This window comes from Podarcis gaigeae (genome assembly GCF_964106915.1).
Source record: "Podarcis gaigeae genome assembly, chromosome: 11".
NCBI classification, from domain to species: domain Eukaryota; kingdom Metazoa; phylum Chordata; class Lepidosauria; order Squamata; family Lacertidae; genus Podarcis; species Podarcis gaigeae.
In genome coordinates, this window is record NC_139687.1 from 31738415 (window position 1) to 31756984 (window position 18570).

Consider the following 18570-nt stretch of genomic DNA (forward strand, 5'->3'; position numbering starts at 1 on the left):
TGTCAAAATACTCAGGTTGCGAACTGAACGTGCTGGGAAGTCGATGTAAATAAACAGAAGATGCGCGGAGCGGAGGCGAGGGGTTTGGAGCGGCTGCTCTTTGTTCTTGCCCCCCCGATGGCAGAGCTGAAATGGAAGGGCCACCATGGGGAGGGGGGCTGCGCGCAAATGGCAGCTTACTATCGCGATTGGGGCGTTGCTCCGCTCTGCACCCGAGAATTAAGAAAAACTAGCCACTCAGTAATGGGACTCAACTGAAAGTAGCCATCAGGGCTGGCCCGCCCTTGGAGACAAGCCAAAGTGAGGCAACCGCCTCGGACAGCAGACTTGGCTTCCAAGGAATGCACTGCCTCAACAGCTATTTATTTCAATGGGAGGAACAGTAGGAGCCTCAGAGCCTGTTCACTCAACGTGCAGAAATCGTTCGGACTTGAAGTTCGAATCCACTTGTTCGGGACACGGCCCGAGTTACCCGGCCACCCAGCTTAAAATCAAGTTGGGGTTTTTTTGTGCGCTGCTGCCCCGCATATGGCGGTTCCGGAAGTGTGGAGCCAAGAATTTCTCGTACCCCTTTGGACAAAAAGCGGTTTCCGACGCTTCTGAGGGAGAGGCGCATGCCGGGAAAAAGCGGCGGAGGTGGGCTTGGCGCGGGGCACGCCGGGAGTATCACGGAGGGAGGTTCGCGGCGGAGGTGCCGACGGAGGAAGCGGGAAGCGGCCGTCTGTCGCTGCCTCAGCTGCGCTTAGTCGGGCGCCAGCCGCCTGGGCTCACTCGGGTGCGGCGCCCTTGCCGCGGCCATGTATCACAGCAGCACGCAGCGGCGGCGCTGGACCTTCCGCGGCGAAGAGGAGCTGGTCCGGCGCCGGGCCGACGCCAACCGCAAGTTCCGGTGCAAAGCGGTGGCCAATAGGAAGGTAGGGCGCGGGCTGCCCAAACGCCGAGTCCTCCTGCGTGTGATTTGTATTTGTTGTTGTTGTTGTTGTTGTTTAGTCGTGTCTGACTCTTCGTGACCCCATGGACCAGAGCACGCCAGGCACTCCTGTCTTCCACTGCCTCCCGCAGTTTGGTCAGACTCATGTTTGTAGCTTCGAGAACACTGTCCAACCATCTCGTCCTTTGTCGTCCCCTTCTCCTTGTGCCCTCCATCTTTCCCAACATCAGGGTCTTTTCCAGAGAGTCTTCTCTTCTCATGAGGTGGCCAAAGTATTGGAGCCTCAGCTGTCAGTTCCAGATCTGTCCTTCCAGTGAGCACTCAGGGCTGATTTCCCTAACAATGGATAGGTTTGATCATCTTGCAGTCCATGGGACTCTCAAGAGTCTCCTCCAGCACCGTAACTATACGGACCTTTGGTGGCAAGGTGATGTCTCTGCTTTTTAAGGTGCTGTCTAGGTTTGTCATTGCTTTTCTCCCAAGAAGCAGGCGTCTTTTAATTTCGTGACTGCTGTCACCATCTGCAGTGATCCATGGAGCCCAAGAAAGTAAAATTTCTCACTGCCTCCATTTCTCCCCCTTCTATTTGCCAGGAGGTGATGGGCCCAGTGGCCATAATCTTCGTTTTTTTGATGTTGAGCTTCAGACCATATTTTGCGCTCTCTTTCACCCTCGTAAAAAGGTTCTTTAATTCTGACTACAACTTGTAACCTTTGTATGTTGGTGGCTCTGATTAGAGCCGTGGTTTCCAACATGGGGCATACGACCCACAGGGGGACAATTTGATTTTTATGGGGGCAATCAAGAATGAGGTATTAGCAATTAATGGCCTTTTAGGCTTCCTCCCCTGAATAGGAGTTCACTTTCTGAATAATAAGAATTATATGTCACGGGGACGGGGCGGCAATCAGGATTTGAGAGATGCTTAGGTGGGGCATGGCCCAAAAAAGGTTGGGAACCACTGGATTAGAGTTAAGATAATTTTTGTTCTCCCACAAGGTTCAACAGACTGACCCGTTTCTTCTTGAGCCGCATGAAGAGTTGACCATTTGTAAATACTATGAAAAAAGGCTATTGGATTTCTGCTCTGTTTTCAAGCCAGCGATGCCTAGATCTGTGGTGGTGAGTTTCTAACATTCTCTTGGAGAAAGCAGTATTTGTTTTGGTTTTGAAGCTTTCTCTATTTTTGTAAAAATATTTATGATTAATGACACTTTTTAACCAGGCCTTTGATTGATTTGATTGAAATCCTATGACCTTTTAAAATGTGGTTCTTTTTGGGGGGTATTGGTTTTTTAAAAATCATTATTATATATATATTGTGGTTTTATATTTTAATTTTGTTCTGTAAACCACTCTGAGACCTCCGGGTATAGGGCAGTATATAAATTATTTACACACACACACACACACACACACACACATATACATACATACTTCATTCTTCTCCACCCACTCCCCATTTTTTCCCTAAACTTTCCCCACCATTCCTCCTGCATCTAAAGTCCCTGAACTGTTATTTGTCACCAAGTAATATTTAACATTGTTTATTCACACTAGACACAGGGAAACACTCCCTCCAGATATTGTTGTATTGTAGTTCCCATCAGCCCCAGTCGGCATTGTCACTGGTCAGGTATGATTGGAGTTGTAGTCCAGTAACATCTGGAGGACTGCATATTTCCCACCCTTCATTTATAATGCCCACAATGCCCATCCCTTCATAACTGAGCAATACCTGTCTGCTTCTTTACACACGTATCAAGGGGCAAATATGAGCTTTGTAAGGAATTTTTTCACCTGGACCGCCACTGAGATGGTGCGAACATGGAAAAGATTTCATTCATGTCCCTGGGGTTGCCATATATACTTGCTATTCCTGGCCAGACTTGTGTGTTAGATAGAATGCCTGCAAGGAGGCACTTTCAAAAACATCAGGTAGTGGGACCCAGCCTGCATGGGGACAGTGACACCTCCCTTGGAGTCTTGTTCTTGGATTCCTAAGAGTAGGAGAAGCAAGTGCCGGAACTGATAAGGGGAGCCAGTTGGATTAGCCCTTCCACTGCTGGTAGCTGCTCAAACACCCAACATTTCTGTAATAATATTCAGAATATTATTGCAAATAGCTGGGAGAAGAATGTAGCAACTGTGCTTGCCACAGCAACAATTCAACTTTCCATTCCAACTTTGTTCCCATTGTAACAAAGGGAAATGCTACTATGCTTCTTGCAGCAAAAGCCCAGGGAGGCAGCATTGGAGAGGGGGATAGGGGTCAGAAAAGCTGTATCGTCATCCACTTGATCTCCACCGAAGGCCATGTTTCATTGCTGCCAGGATCCAGTGATATGCACAAGCAAACAAAGTACCAACCCTGAATATTTGAAGAATGTAGCACATCTGAGGGCACTATAAAAGTTGTGGGTGTTGTGAAACCTGTGGAGACTTTCTCAGGGCTACTCTTCTTTTGAGTCAAAGAGGGGCAGGAACACTAATGCAAATGAGCTTTTTAGAAGGGAATTCTAGTGACTCTGTTCAAACTGCTCCTAATAGCATCTTGAGTTTTTATAGACATCAGGTAGATTAGTCAGCACACCAATTGGAACTGGCAGTGGCCTTTGTGTTTTCTCCTGCTTATCCCCTGCTTCTGGCTCTTCTGAACTTGAATTTTCTGCTGCATAAATACACATTGGGTCAACCTGTGCACTACTTTGTTTTTCAGTTGACTTACCCAGCATATCTTGTATTTATTTGATCATGATGTGTTCTGTGTGGCAGCACAGAACAGCCATGCTATTTGCGTGAATGAACTTTCTGATTCTAGTTTCCTTTTAGGGGTCAGCTTGCATGTACTTCAAGCGTTTTTACCTCAATAACTCAGTGATGGAGTATCATCCTCGGATTATTATGTAAGTAATGAATACCCTTGTGGTTTAATTATTTTCCCCAAGCAGGAATTCTGTTATTTTTTCTAAGGATATTGTTGCCTGCATCGTTGTAAACTGTGTTTCAACATTTGAACTACTTAATATTTACAGTTGTCAGGGGCAGAAAAAATCCCATGAAAACAAGCTGAATCCTACAAATGGAGTATTTTTCAATCCCAAAAATTTAGTTACTGCATCACATGAAAAAGCAGGACTGAAATCCACTCTGGGGTGCACTTGCAGAATTTACACAGAAGTAGAGCAGCAATGTTTTTCTCCTAGTTTATTATCATCTAAATGATAGTAAACAATGTCCCCAAACTGAATTTATCAAATGGGATGATTTTTTAAATTTTTTTTAGTTTAGTTTAGGTAAATGAATCAGGACAAAAACAGTCTCACTTTTTTCATGCTAAAACTTGCACTGAGAAGCAGTTAAATGCCTTTCTTCTGACACATCACACATAGCTTTATTTTGGGACATTTGACCACACATTTTCCCCAAAGTTTCTATGCCAGATTCTTTCTTTAAAAAATAATAAATGTATTGGGTTGGAATAAAAACCACAGGTTTTTCCAGCAATAAGTAATATGAGGAAGCAGACTAAAGTTCTCTTCTGACAGAACCCACATGGTTTTGTCTGAGACATTCTATTACCCCAGTATACAATGCAAGTCAGCTCGAGGTAAAACAACTGCCCCGTAAAACTGTCACTGTCCACATTTTTTTCATTGGATATTTGCTGATAGTTTGCAAGTTCTAAACGTTTTCTAAGGATTTGGGGCTGGATTTTATATTAGAGGGAGCTTTCTCTTGTATTTAGGCTAGGCTGTTCAAAATACTTCTTGTCTTCATATATAATGGTCTTCCTTAGAACCAAATGTGTTTGCTCTTTGTTTTTAAGGTTAACATGTGCATTTTTGGCATGTAAAGTAGACGAATTTAACGTGTCCAGTACACAGTTCGTGGGCAACCTTCGTGAAAGTGCAGTAGGACAGGAAAAGGCCCTGGAACAGATCTTGGAATATGAGCTGCTACTTATACAGCAACTGAACTTCCACCTCATAGTGCACAACCCTTACAGGCCATTTGAAGGCTTCTTGATCGATCTAAAGGTAATCATTTTTGCTGCTTAACAAATGTACCTTAGATGGCAGTAACTATTGTAAAATGTTGAAGCATTAATAGTACCAAGCACTGTACTAGAGCAGATTAGTTCTTAAGTATCCCAGCATGCCTGTTTGATGCTAAAATACTTGAGCTAGAAAAATGAACTCAGCAATTCTGCATATTTTCTAGACCCGTTACCCGTTGCTTGAGAATCCTGAGACCCTGAGGAAGACTGCTGATGACTTTCTCAATCGGGTTGCTTTAACAGATGCCTGCCTTCTTTATACACCGTCTCAGATTGCTCTCACTGCCATCTTGTCCAGTGCATCGAGAGCAGGAATTAATATGGAAAGGTAGATAATATTCCAAGCATTGGCCATACAAATTACATTAGTAGGTTTTTGTGCTAACGCTGTACATCCTTCCAAAGCTGTATCTGTGGTGTTGTTAAGACTTTGCGTCAACATGGATTAAGAGTTTATTGTTCAAGAATCGTCCACACAGATTCAAACACTGGTGGCCAACCTGATCAGCTGCTTAACCATAAATGTGTGGCAGAGGGAAGAAAAATAGCTTACTGAATCCTACCATTTCACTATTTAAATTACTATGTTGGGTCTCCCCCCCCCCCAGCAATAAAAGTTGTATCAACTAAATCACTCTGTGGAATGATGCATTGCAGGAGTTTGGACTAGATGGGCCTTGGGGTCCCTTCCAACTCTATGATTCTATGTATGTGAGTATAGTGAAACGTTTCTTGTCTCTCCCCGCCCCCCGGTGCACCCATAAACCTGCTCTGGGGGTTCCCCCAACTCTGTCACACAGAGGGTGGTGCAGGGTGGGGGTAGAGGGGAACCTTCCCTGTCAATTGTGGAAGCCATTATCTGCACACAATAATTTAGTTGCATACAACCCTAAATCTTTTGTTCCTTCAACTTGTCATATGTCAGCTGCCTATAAAATGGTTACTTTTACAGCTTTTTAAAACATCTATCTTACACTATCAAAAGAAGCTCATGTTTCCAGACTACTACTTCATGTTAGAATACCATTGTTTTGCTTTCAGAAGGTTATCTTTGATTCTTGGAGGGGTGTGGGGTTTTTTGAGAATGAAAGAAATTGCTGTAGAGAATTCTAATCATTAATTTAACTTTAGCATTTTTGACATTGGCTTTGTATTGTTACTCTTTATAATGTGTGCCAAGTTTTTGTTTTTTTAATATACTTTGAAAAATTCCTTCCCATCACCTAACATTTAGCTAAATGTCATTCTCTTTATGGGGTGTATGTTAATGTAAGTGTTCTTCATAGATATTCACTTTTCTCTGCATCCAAACAGTGGTACTGAGATCTAATTTTCACAATCTTTTGACAGTTACTTGTCAGAATGCTTAATGCTGAAAGAGAACAAAGCTTCCCTCTCCCAGTTACTGGATGGGATGAAATGTAAGTAAAGATTCTGAGAATGAGGTACCATACACAGATTTATTTTAAAGTATTCTTTAAAAGGATGGAAGAGGCTTGCAAAAGCCTTTATCCGTTTGAAAGATTTATTTTATGTACTTTTCTGAATAATTGGGACACACATTTAAACTTGTATCCAACTGTTAATAAAAAGGAACTTAAGTGGACATTCTTGTCCCTTCTACTCCCCTAGAAATTGTATAAAGTGATAGGAGAAAAGAAATATGGCTTAGTTCAGGGATGTGAACTAGTGACTCTCCATGTTGCTGGAATATGAGACTCATTATCCCTGAACAGTGACCATGCTGGTTGGGGTTAAATGTGAGTTGGAGTCCAAAAAAATACGGAGAGCCATTGTCTATTATTTTCTTAGCACAATTGTATCCCCTTTGCTTGTAAAACAGACTCTTAACTTCAAAGGAGGTTGCTGTAACCACCAATCAGCTGACTGTTGGGTTAGAGCAACATCCTTTGAAGACTCATTCCCATTGCCAATCAGCAATCTTCACTGTTTCATCCTTCTCCCTTGAGCCTCTAAAATCTGCTCTTGGGGGTTTGGGGATTCTCTGGAACAACTTGAGTGCTGGCGCAGGAATGGGAGAATGTGCAAAAATTATCTCCATCCACATTCCATTTATGGAAGCCCCTCTGGATCAAAGAGCCTGTCGTGAATGGAGATAGTGATGGATGCAAGTCAGTGTCTTCTGGGTCAAGTGAGACCAGAATTTTCAGCAAAGCAAGGGGAATGTTTCAAATGAAGAACAAAACTTGGTAGCTGTCTTTAGCATAAGCAAGTAAAAGGGGATATTTGATAACTTCTTCTGCCTTTGACGGTGTTCATAGCCTCTAACCTGTAGTCCAGGGCACATAAAAATGTGTATTCAGTCTTTCAGTAGACTGGTGCTTGCAAGACTGTCCTTGATAGTGCTTTTATGCTTGCATCAAACACAACACAGCCTTCAGTTGATCTGTATTTTGAAGACTTGATATGCAAAATGTGCCTGCGTCTGAAGGTTTCCCTGGGACAGTAGTGCTAACACTGCATTATCCATTAGCCTCCAGGAAATAAAAAAACCCCATAATGTGAACTAGTTTAGTAGAGTTCTTTACTTCACACTTTTGCTGTGTCTTGACATTCCTTAGCATAAATCCTCTAATACAAGATGACAGCTAAGAGTCTTACAAATGTAATCTGAGCTTCTGTAAAGAGGGAAATAGTGTTATGTGGCAAATTTAAGCTAAGACTTTGTCTGTGGAACTTATTTCAAAGAAATTTGGAGCACATCTCAATTGTCTTTAACACTTGTTCTACAAGAGGACTTGCTTTTCATAGAAAATCTGCAAAGTATTTTGCACTGTAGTCTGGCTTTTTGAGATCTGGGTGTACTTTTTGTTAGAATGCCCCCTCCCCAGACACACCTTTGCACAATTAATCCTGTGTGTTCATGGCTACAACTGGTCAAAATATAGTATAGCTTGGCTAAAGTGTTCCTCAGCTTCATGTACAACTCACGGCAATTAGATCATACTTAGACAGGCACACAACATTCCCTGTTGTGCTGTAACCTTACATACACACACAAAGCTTTATAGCCAGGTCTGTAGAACCAAAACTAGTTGGAATGTGCCATATCTAATTGGTTGGGTTTGAGTGTGAAGATGAGAGTGTGATTAGGCTACCTATATCACTAGAATTCTTTTGGATCTACTTTTGATAATGTACATATCTTATGGGGGTTGAGATTAATTGGTATACAGTACACTTAATTAAAGCATTCTGAAAGTGTTTTATTGCTCCTTTGTAGGCATGAAAAATCTGGTAAAGAAATATGAGCTACCGCATCCAGAAGGAGTTGCTCTTCTGAAACAGAAGTTAGAGAAATGTCACAGCCCAGAACTTGCTCTCAATACGAATGTGTAAGTAACAATTTAAAGCTACATCGTATCTCAGTGCTAGCTTTCCTAAAAATGATTATGACAGCATATACTGTATGAGGACCAATAAGCTAATTTTGAAGTTTGATTACCAGGAAATGCTGTGCAAATGTTATGATATAATCTTATATTATCAGAGATTTGAAGCCAGGGTCTGTTCCAGTCATTGGTCAGTAATTTCTTCTCAGATAAGTATTGACTTGGATTCAAATAAATGTGGGTGAAAGGGGAGGAAAGTAGCAATAGAAAAAATATATAATGCTGTTCCACAAGCTCTTTTGGAAGCTAGTAGACGACTTCTTGCAATGTATTGGGGGCTGGATTGCAGTATAGTAGACTGCAAATAGCATATAAATTCTAGTTGAACAAAGTGTTGAAAGTGTTTGTGCAAAGTCTTACATAAATAGAACTTCACTGTATTTGGAGTTAATCATGCAGCGCTCTTCCACTGGATCTAAGTTAGCACATCTGTGAGTGGAAGAGCACCTGTTTGGATCATAGCTATAGCTATTGCCCATATCTGAAGTTCACTTCATCATAAGTTACAGCATATATCCACGGGTGTGGAGAACAAATGTGAACCCACGAGGTCAGTGGGAAATGAAGGGGGGGGAAGAGCCTGCAGTGATTATGTGAAAGTTCAGTTGTATTCACTGTGTTTGTTTTCCATAACGTAAGCTTTAACATAACTGTCACGAATGTGGCATACTGAACATTTTTAATCTGACCCCACCGTTTAGAATTTTATTCTACGGCATATGGATATATATGAAACAACTGAAGATAATCTGTTTAAGAAGCTGCAAGACATGGTTCTTGTAAAACAGTGTTTTATCAACAGCTCTAAGGAGCCTCTAGCGCTGAATAGTTAGTTCACTTCAAATACCAATAAAAGGTTTCAATCGTTTATTAGATGTCATACCAATTTCTCCAATATAAAATATGAAGTTGAAGAAAAGATCTTATTGGAACTGGAACATACTGTCTAATATTAGTATTATGGGGTTGGTTTTAGAAAGAAGAGAAAAGGTTATGAAGATGAAGACTACGTAACAAAGAAACCTAAAATGGAGGAGGTTAGTGGATTTGTGTACTTTTGAGTAACTGGATAAATCTGTATATGTTTGAGAACGGAAAACTTAGTTCTATATGCAAATTTATGTGCAATTGTCACAACATGCATCTTCTTGGAAATCTGCTGCCTTAAGATAATGCCAATTAACAGGGAGCACACTTTAATCTATTTTAAAATTATTATGATAATCTAACCAATTAACTGGCAGAATCTTCTAGATGTACTTTTATTCCCCTTATCCACAGTTGGCCAAGGCAGAAGTTCATAGGAATCGTAGTAAAGATTGTATCACTGTCAGAGTTGATAAGTAGCCTTGGTGGTTCGTCAGTACTACTGTACTTCCTTGACCGCAGCACAGCACTGTACTGATAGTGCTGTTTGAGACTTAGGATCCTGTAAGACTTATTTGGTTCATGGGCACAATAAAGGGTGATGCAGAAATGTTTCACTAACCTCTAACCTGTCAAATGCAGTGATCGAAGTTTAGCTTAATTTGTGGAAGTCACTGCTTACACTACAGCAAACAGTACATTTTCATAGGATTGGGCTGGGGTTGTGTTTTTTTTTAAAAAAGTACATAATCTTACATCATCTGCTATTCATACAACAGGCAGCTGAATGTTTCAGGAGTCACCAGATAACGCTAAACTAGGTTGATACTTTCTTCTAAACATTGTTTATATTTGTTTTCTGCCTTACATCAAACAGGACCTTAATCCTCAATAAGGGCAAGCATAGACGCTGAGATTGTATATTTGTAATTGTGAATTTTCCCATCAGCCATACTTGATTCATAGGGTGGGTTTTGTTTTTTTGCACATCTTCTAACAAGTTGAAGGATTGGATTTCCTTTTTGTTTCGTTTAGGATGAATGGACAGATGATGATTTCATAGACTGACTGGATGTCTCCACTGATGAAATCCTGAATACTTAAATGGAACGTTAATGCCTGAGAACATGCTGCACATTCCACTACTGCAGTGAAAAAGATATATGACTAATGTAAATAAAGCAGTTATTTTACAGTGTGAGTGGAATATTTGAAATTACTTAAATGGTATTGCTAAAAACTGTCGCTGTTCTTTTGGATTTTAATTGGCTGTAACCTGTTTTCTGGTAGCGTGTTTTCGATACCAGCCAAAAGCTTAAAAGCAATGTCAAAATATCTAAAATATAAGCACCATATATTCATGGGTATTACTTGAGATACATTGGATTTTTTTTGAAATGCACTAGTTTCTGATATTTGTGGTGATGAGGAAAACAAACTTTCAGGTGGCAATAGTTCATCTCTGGGTTTGTTGAAGGTACTACTGGCTTAATCCTTTGGGCTCAGCCTTTGGCCAAAAAGAACATCGGGACAGTAGGTTCATGGATTCCTCCTGCTAGTGCTGTTTTCGCATTGTATGCAACAGGCTTAACCCCTGAAGAGGCTTGGTTTGCTGACAGGGTGGGTTAGGTTGGGGGATCTTATTCTAGCGTCTTTCTTTCCACACAAAAAAAGAGCTTTATTGTTCATACTTACAAGCACTGAGACTGGATCAGAACCGATCACTGACCAAACAAAAAATAGAAAAATGCAGGCAAGACAAATCGTTTTCTAATCACCTAGAGGCACTGTATTTTTCTTCTTTGGAAATATCCAAATATTGAATCACTAGGCAGAAAAAGCAGCCAGATGTATGCTATAAAACTGTTTAATAATGCATGCATGCCTAATACAATGATCAATAAATTTACTGAGTTCAAATTATTTACTGTTGTAAACATTTTTTAAAAAGCATCATGATTTATCTGGATATACAGTCCTTGATGGAAAATTATTCAAAACAATGTGGCACATTTTAAAAAAAAAGCTGACAAAATCCAGTCTGCATATTCTTTCAGCACAACTCTAAATGAGAGAAATAGAATGGTATAAAAAGTGTACAGCAAAGATTTCCTATCAAACTCTGGAAGCTGTAAATACAAATTAAAGTGTTTGAACAGTCCTAATATAGTTGTAACCAATCAAATTACAGTAAGACATGTGTTCTATCCAGTTATACTTTGCTGTCAAAACATTTCCTTGGCAGTTGACTCTAATTTTATCCAAAACACAGCAAGACTTTGGCAATTGGAGGTGTTGAAATAACTTTAAAGTTCAAAGAGACAGTCACAGTATTTTCTTTGTGGAAGGTGATCTGTACACCAAGGCTCAGAGGTTGTGAAAATTGGTTCCAAGTGGAAGAAAGTGCAAGTGTCCTGCACACATAGCTTAAAGCTGTTGTTATGGTCAGTCACCAACAGGTTCTTTGTTTTGTTTTTGCATAGTTCACACATCACTGGAAATGTGAAATGTGTGTGCTATTTTTGGCAAGAGCAAAAAAGGAAGTGATATTGGTGAAAGTTGTCATGTTGGACATGCTGGAACATGCAGAAAGCTGCTACCTGATGCTGTTAGACACTGAATACTGATTTTGCTTTTGTTGAAGAAGTTCTGTAATTGCCAGCAGCTTCTTTAGCACATGCTGTTTTAAAAAGGGAGATAATTAGCACAGCAGCAAAGTTTTTCTGTATGATTTAAAATAACTATACTTGTTCCCGATTGGTTTATAGCTTTTCTTGAAATGTAAACTTATTTTATTTTCCCCCTTTGTCCTTAGGATTTCCTTTCCATAGATGCAATTCATAGTTCCTGTAGCCCAGCTGAATAGCTAAACACATTAATAGTTACTGAATAGTAAATATGTTAATTTTACCATGCTGGAATTGACTCTACAGCTTTTAATGAATCCAAGGAAAACAAGTTACTGTTTGCTATTATGTAAACATTTAAATAAGTAGGTCAGGCAGCATAACTTATGCATAAATAATAATTGGAATAATTGCACTCAAAATGCACCACCACTGCAAATAGTTTTCTACTAAACTGTTTCAAAATAGCTCCTTCATGTCTACCACTTTGATTGCATCCTTAACATACATTCACACTTTGTGCATTCAACTGCAGCCCTCAGTCCTCAGGGCCCTCTAGATAATGTTGGTCTCCATGACCCCCAGTCTGCATGGCCAATAGTCAAGAGATGATGGGAGCTATAATCCAGCAGCATAGGGAGGGCTGCAGGTTAAACCAACGCTGCTGTAAATATCAGGAAACACCCTCTTTCTATAACAGGTCTTACCTGCATGGCCCCTCGCTCATTACTGAGTGTTCGAAGCTCATCTGAATGTGCCACACAAATTTCATGGAGGGCTGCTAGATCACGGGACAAGTCAGTTCTAGAGGGCTCTGTAGTGTCTGGAAGTTCAGGTACATTCTAGAGCAAGAATGATAACAATGTTTAGAACCACCTTTCATAAAACAGTACCAGGGTAGCTGAAAAAAACTTACACTGTTCACCATTCAGAGGAGTGCAGCCACTACTACTCTGCTTGCAGGGAATATAACACCTAAAGAGCAATGGGAATGCTTGTTTCGAATACACAAGTGAAAATTAAACTGAACTTTGCAAGCCCTGCATGATGCGTTGATGATTATCACCTGACATCTTCGTGGCCCCACCCACCTGTCAGCTTTGGCTTGCAAGGGATAGGGGAGTATGTATGCAATTTCCAGTAAAGCAGGAGTATAGTTTCTTAAGCATAAATAGAAGTGAGGCCCAGCTATGCCTACGTGGAGAAATGAACTAGTTTTTGGCGAGCTATTATAGCTCAGTGGCAAGGATGAGCAACATCCAGGCTTGGTTGGACTACAGTTTCTATCAACCCCAGCCAGCATGGCTAATGAGCAGGGTTGAAGGGAGCTGCAGCCAAGCAACATCTGGCAGGTTACAGGTACTCCAGATGTTTCTCCTTGACAAACACTGGAGAAAGGAGTGGAGCCATACCTTCCATCTCTTTGGGCAGGCCACTCAGTCCTGCCACCATCAGACATACATGGGAAGCCCTTCCCAGTGGCTGCTCCTAGACTTTGGAACTCCCTTCCTAGAGAGAGATATACTGGCTCCTTCCACCAGCAGGTAAAGACTGTTTTATTTCAACAGGCCTTTGGGAATTGTCTGTTTCTTAAGGAAAGGGCTTTTTAATAGTGCTATGCTAATTATTTGTATTTTAATACAGTGGTACCTCGGGTTGTATACACTTCAGGTTACAGACTCCACTAACCCAGAAAAAGTACCTCGGGCTAAGAACTTTGCTTCAGGATGAGAAGAGAAATCACGTGGCAGTGGCGTGCCGGCAGCAGCAGGAGGCCCCATTAGCTAAAGTGGTACCTCAGATTAAGAACAGTTGCAGGTTAAGAACGGACCTCTGGAACGAATTAAGTACATAACCAGAGGAACCACTGTAGATTTGTTTTTTATATTGTTTCAATTCTAATAGAGTTTAATTATTTTTTACATCGATTTTCTGTCTTGTTTTATTTGTGGAAGCCACCTTGAATCCTGGTCCAGAAATGGTTGAGAGATGGTTCCCAAAGCCCTCTTTTTAATAGGGTCCTTCCCCTGTATTTTCTGAAGCAGATACTTACAGTCTCTATATTTACAAAATTAAGAAAGAAAAAGTGTTCTTACCCCAAGTTCATCTAAAAACATGATCATCTGGTGCTTGTTACTCTTGATAAAAGGATTTACACCTTCCATATATGGCTCCTAAAATAAAACCACAAAATTTGTATCACTTTAATCCTCCATGTGATGGCTTCTGAATTATTCTTAATGTATTTTACACCACTTTCCACAATGCTCAAGTTGGTGTATGCTAAAACACAAATATAATTTTGACACCATGGAAAACCACAGTAAAAAGCATCACATAAGATAAAGCTGCTACAGAAAATTTAAATCCTTTTAAATATCTGACAAAGCAGGATGTTTTATAGTTTTTATAAACTGATGACAATGTTGATACCTTCCTAACCCTGGGATAGCCAGCATTGGAGTGCCCTACAGATCATTGACCATGTTGGCTGAGGCTGGTGGAAGTTACAGTCCAATGGTATATGGAGAAAACCACACTGGCTACCCCTGTCCAAACCTTTTTTAGGAGGAGGTTCCAAAGTTTTGAGATGATAGCACAAAGGAACCTAACCATGGCATCACCTTAAAAATCTGTCCTGGAGGAAAAGCAGACAAGAAAAGCCAGTCTGCCTCTACTGGTGAGTTGTTTCAATTGAGGATAAATGGCCCTTAATGTAGAAAGACTTCAGGCTGTGCATGGCATTCTAGGGTAAAAATCAGGATTTTAAAATGGGCATGGAAGCAAACTGGCAATTAGTTTATTTGTATTTGTAACTGTATTTGCACTAGCTGCGCTATGTTACTGCTGACCAAGGCAAGGTGCGACATTTTGCACCTACTTCCATGTCATTTTCAAGTAAAGTCAATTGAAGAGCATCTTCCAACAGTCAAACCTAGATGTTACTGCTGAACTATTGCACAACTGTCACCCTAACACATTATTTCCATAATCATCTCGATGGCTGTGGCTTTTCTCTGACCAGTCAGGATGAAGAAGAGCAACCACATACGGAAAGAACAAAAACTGTTATTTAAACGAGCTGCGGTAGCCTCTCTCAAACACTTTGCTAAGAATGGAGATAACTTGAGAGTTTTAAATGCTCTTTCCAAATGCTGCTGTATGTACCGACAATATCTACTATACAAAGCTGACTCTACTGTCCTATTGTATTGAAAGGGAGCCTATTCTATGTGAACAAATGAAGCTCTCCCATACTAAGTCAGCCAATGGTTTACTTAGTCCAGTTCTGTTAACTCCAACTAACAGTGACTCTACAGGGTCTCAAGCAGTCTCTTTCCTGCCTAGCTACCAATGATCCTTTTCAGTGGTAATGCCAAGGCGTGAATTTAGGATCTCTTGTGTGCACTCTGCTATAGCCCCTCCTGTCATTCCAGACTCATACTGACTTGTACAGGCAGAGGGGGGCATGATTACCCATGTTCTTTCACTGAGAGCAAAGAACACAAGTGGGGGGGAATTAACTTCTAAGATTTATATTTACCTTAGCTCCAAACTCAACTAAATTTGCCAAATTCTGCACAGACTTGGCGACCAGCGTCAGTGTTCTTGCAGCAGTGGGAGAAGGAGAATCTGAGATAAACAATTTGAAAATCATAATTGATGCCAACTGAGATTATAGTCTAGTACAGCAGTTGATAACCAGACTCACTGGCAGGACAATGAAGTGCAAAATACAGATGTAAGCAGCTAAAGCACTTCCTCTCTCCCTCCTAAGGCCAATTCAAGCTCCTCACCACAACCTCAAGTGATGCACTCATAGCTGATTAAGCACAGTCCCCAAACCAGAGCACTTCCTCTTCTAAAAGAGACAAAGGTAATAGGGAGCATTATTCCCCATGCTCGAGGGGGTTTAGATGAAGAGGGAGGGGTATCATTCTGCCCAACCCTGCCCAGATCTGTTGGTCTCTACCAGTGGGGAAGCAGCAGGGAATTAAAAGTTAAATTAAAACAAGGGACTCAGGAAGGTTCAAAGTAGTGGTTTGAAGTTGATAGCTGATGGTTCATATGCAGACCAACCTACCACAAAATATTTAATACAAGCCCATTATCTTTCCCCACCCTTCTAATGGTTAGAGTCATGCCACATTAGCAATGCTTCTTTCTATACCAGAAGTGGGCAACCTGTGGCTTGGATGCTGATTGTCAGGCACAGGGTAGCCCTCTGGAACTCCTCAATAGTTCTGTACCCTCACATGTGGAGTAATGCCTATCTACCATTTTTTCCTTCAGTTGCAGCAGGACCAACTGTGGCAGCTGCAGCAGGAAGGGATGAATTCAGTGAAGAGAGGATGGCAGCAGTGGAGGGGGCTGGCAAAGGAAATGTGTGTGTGCATGTGCAGGAAAGGTAATGAATGGGTGATGGTTGAATGAAGGGAGTCAGTAGCGGTCCCAAAGGAAATTTAGCAAGCAAGCTGGCTGGGGGAAGCAGTTTCTGCCTGTGTGAATGTGCATCCTTGCCCACTTTAGGCTTTGATGGCCCACCACCATTATGCAGCCCTCAACCTCAAAAAGGCTACCCATCCCAGTTCTATACTAAGCAGCCAGAATTTATTCTCTCTGCAGTGTATAAAGAACTAAATACAGTCAACTTGCTATCTTAACATTATAGATGGTTTTATCAGTATCTAAAGAACTTACCTGAGATGATATTAAACATCCTTGGATTCAGAATGGCAGGGCAGATCAGCCGAAGGAAAACAAAACCACTGAAAGAGGGAAGCAAGAGCATGTCTTGACTTGATACTGCTAAGGATGCCAATGATTAATAAGAACTCTATTCGAAACTCATGGTTGTCTTTTCTCATATGGTGGCTCATGACAATTCCAATCCAAAATATTAGAGAAATAGAGGACTTTTTCACCACAGCCCTGCACCTGGTATGCAGTAAAATTCTCTACTACTTGGCAGGATAATACAAAAGTCCAAAAAGATGTTCAATAGGGGAGATCTTTCACTATCGCCTTGCCAAGGTAACAATTTATCAAGTGTGAATGGATAGTAAAATTGTAATTTGTATTCACTTAGACAGCCAGTTTACTAAGTAGCTACAAGCACTCATGGTAATTTACCACTTTGCAAATGTATCCTTCCAGAGTCTTGTGGAGTAAGTAGATAGAACCTGCCCAATTTAATAACCTCCAATATGAATCTTCATGGTCTTAAGGACTTTAGATTCCATCAGGGTAGAGTCTTTTTTGTTTTTGCTGCTCCCTGATACAATGTAACTCCTTTACAAGGGAAGCTTGTACCACTTTCTCCTTGTTGGTATTTTGAAGGCAAGGGCATTTAATTTTTTTTTTTTAATGATCTCTGAGAACCACTGCTGAATTCCTTTCTTTACATTGGTTTGCAAGCACTGCTTGTCTTGCTGGGTTGTAGTATTACATACTGCTTATTGCTGCCGTGTTTCTTTTTAGTTTTGGCGTGGTATTTATGAGCAACAGTATGTCTCTAGCAGTAACTACGAAACAACAATGTTCTAAACATAGTTGTGAGATGCTGAAATCAGCTTTGAAAATATGTCACCACTCTGCAGCATAACGTTCTGAGCTGCACCATCTGAAGAAAAATAACAGTAAAGAAGAGAACACCTTACCTAACCACTCTTGTTCTCATGGTTGTATTGGCTGGCCACTTGTTTTGAACAGACTTCTGTAAACAGCCATAAATATACCTCAATGTCCTGTCAAAATAATGCAATTAAGAACCTTAGCATATCCAATTACTTTAGATTACAATACTAAACTGTGCATTTACAGTTATGGTTCCCCATTTGTGGAATGCCTTAAAATTGGGTTACACACTGAAAATCGCTGTGGTTGGTAGAATTGTGACTCTCAGTCAATTTAAGCCTTTGATCTTGCAAGCCTGCAAAAGTTACCATACAATTGCTAAAATAGGAAATCGCTATTCAATTGCTACAATTCTGCAGGCACTCACACATGTAAATGGCAAATGAACAGTCTCAAGCTCGCAAATCAGCAACAAAACTGTTGTTGTTGTTCTGTTTTACCGTATGTCTGTTTCAGCAGTGATATTGTAAAAGCGAATTCTTGTAAGGTTGCGAATTTAAGCCACACTTTTAACTTTTCAGTCGGAATTTGGAAAAACAGTGAGGCTTATATTCAGGCCAATATGAAGATTTTGGCCAAACAATAAAACAGTTTTAAAAACAGTTTTAAAACAGTTTTATCACAACAAAGGATGGTATAGGACTGAAATGGGAAGTTCTAAAGAAGCTTTAAAAAAATGTTGGTGAACTTACGGAGGCAATATTTCTGCAGCCATGAATATTTTCTCCACCAGCTCCGAAAGGATACTCAGCAGATGTGCTAAATTAGTATTTACATCTTCATTTTTTTCTAACTTTGAAGGATTTAACTGAAATGTAGAGCCGTAAGACATAAATGAAATATATCTTCAAAAGATAACCAGCAAAGTTTACTCAACGTAAAAACAAACAAACTTCTTGAAAAGGTTAGACTGATTGGTGGCATCTAGGACTCCTAGCTTCAGCAGCCACCACACAGGTTGTAGATCGCAAGGAATCTCTATGATATCACCTCAAAGCCTCAAGTAGCATGCCTGTTATTTGCAAGATACTTGAA

The 18570-nt window shown here is 40.7% G+C and overlaps 2 protein-coding genes across 3 annotated transcripts in view; one reads left to right on the forward strand and one right to left on the reverse strand.

The window, feature by feature from the left end:
- CCNH (cyclin H) lies at nt 1-10469 on the forward strand. Its single transcript, XM_083703333.1, has 9 exons — nt 1-914; nt 1931-2053; nt 3764-3837; nt 4761-4971; nt 5156-5319; nt 6342-6412; nt 8236-8347; nt 9381-9441; nt 10307-10469. The coding sequence occupies exons 1-9, from the start codon at nt 798-800 to the stop codon at nt 10337-10339; spliced, it is 966 nt and encodes a 321-aa protein (XP_083559459.1). The 5' UTR covers nt 1-797; the 3' UTR covers nt 10340-10469.
- Nucleotides 10470-11122: 653 nt separating this feature from the next.
- RASA1 (RAS p21 protein activator 1) overlaps nt 11123-18570 on the reverse strand; it is a gene marked incomplete at its 5' end in the record, with an annotated part of 47475 nt that continues 40027 nt past the window's right edge. For both annotated transcript variants that reach the window (XM_083703128.1, XM_083703129.1), the window contains 7 exons: nt 11123-11951; nt 12606-12740; nt 13995-14072; nt 15443-15531; nt 16600-16667; nt 17559-17645; nt 18228-18343. In XM_083703128.1, the coding sequence (XP_083559254.1) occupies nt 11868-11951; nt 12606-12740; nt 13995-14072; nt 15443-15531; nt 16600-16667; nt 17559-17645; nt 18228-18343 (657 nt within the window). In that variant the 3' untranslated portion in view covers nt 11123-11867. The remainder of the gene's footprint in view (nt 11952-12605; nt 12741-13994; nt 14073-15442; nt 15532-16599; nt 16668-17558; nt 17646-18227; nt 18344-18570) is intronic.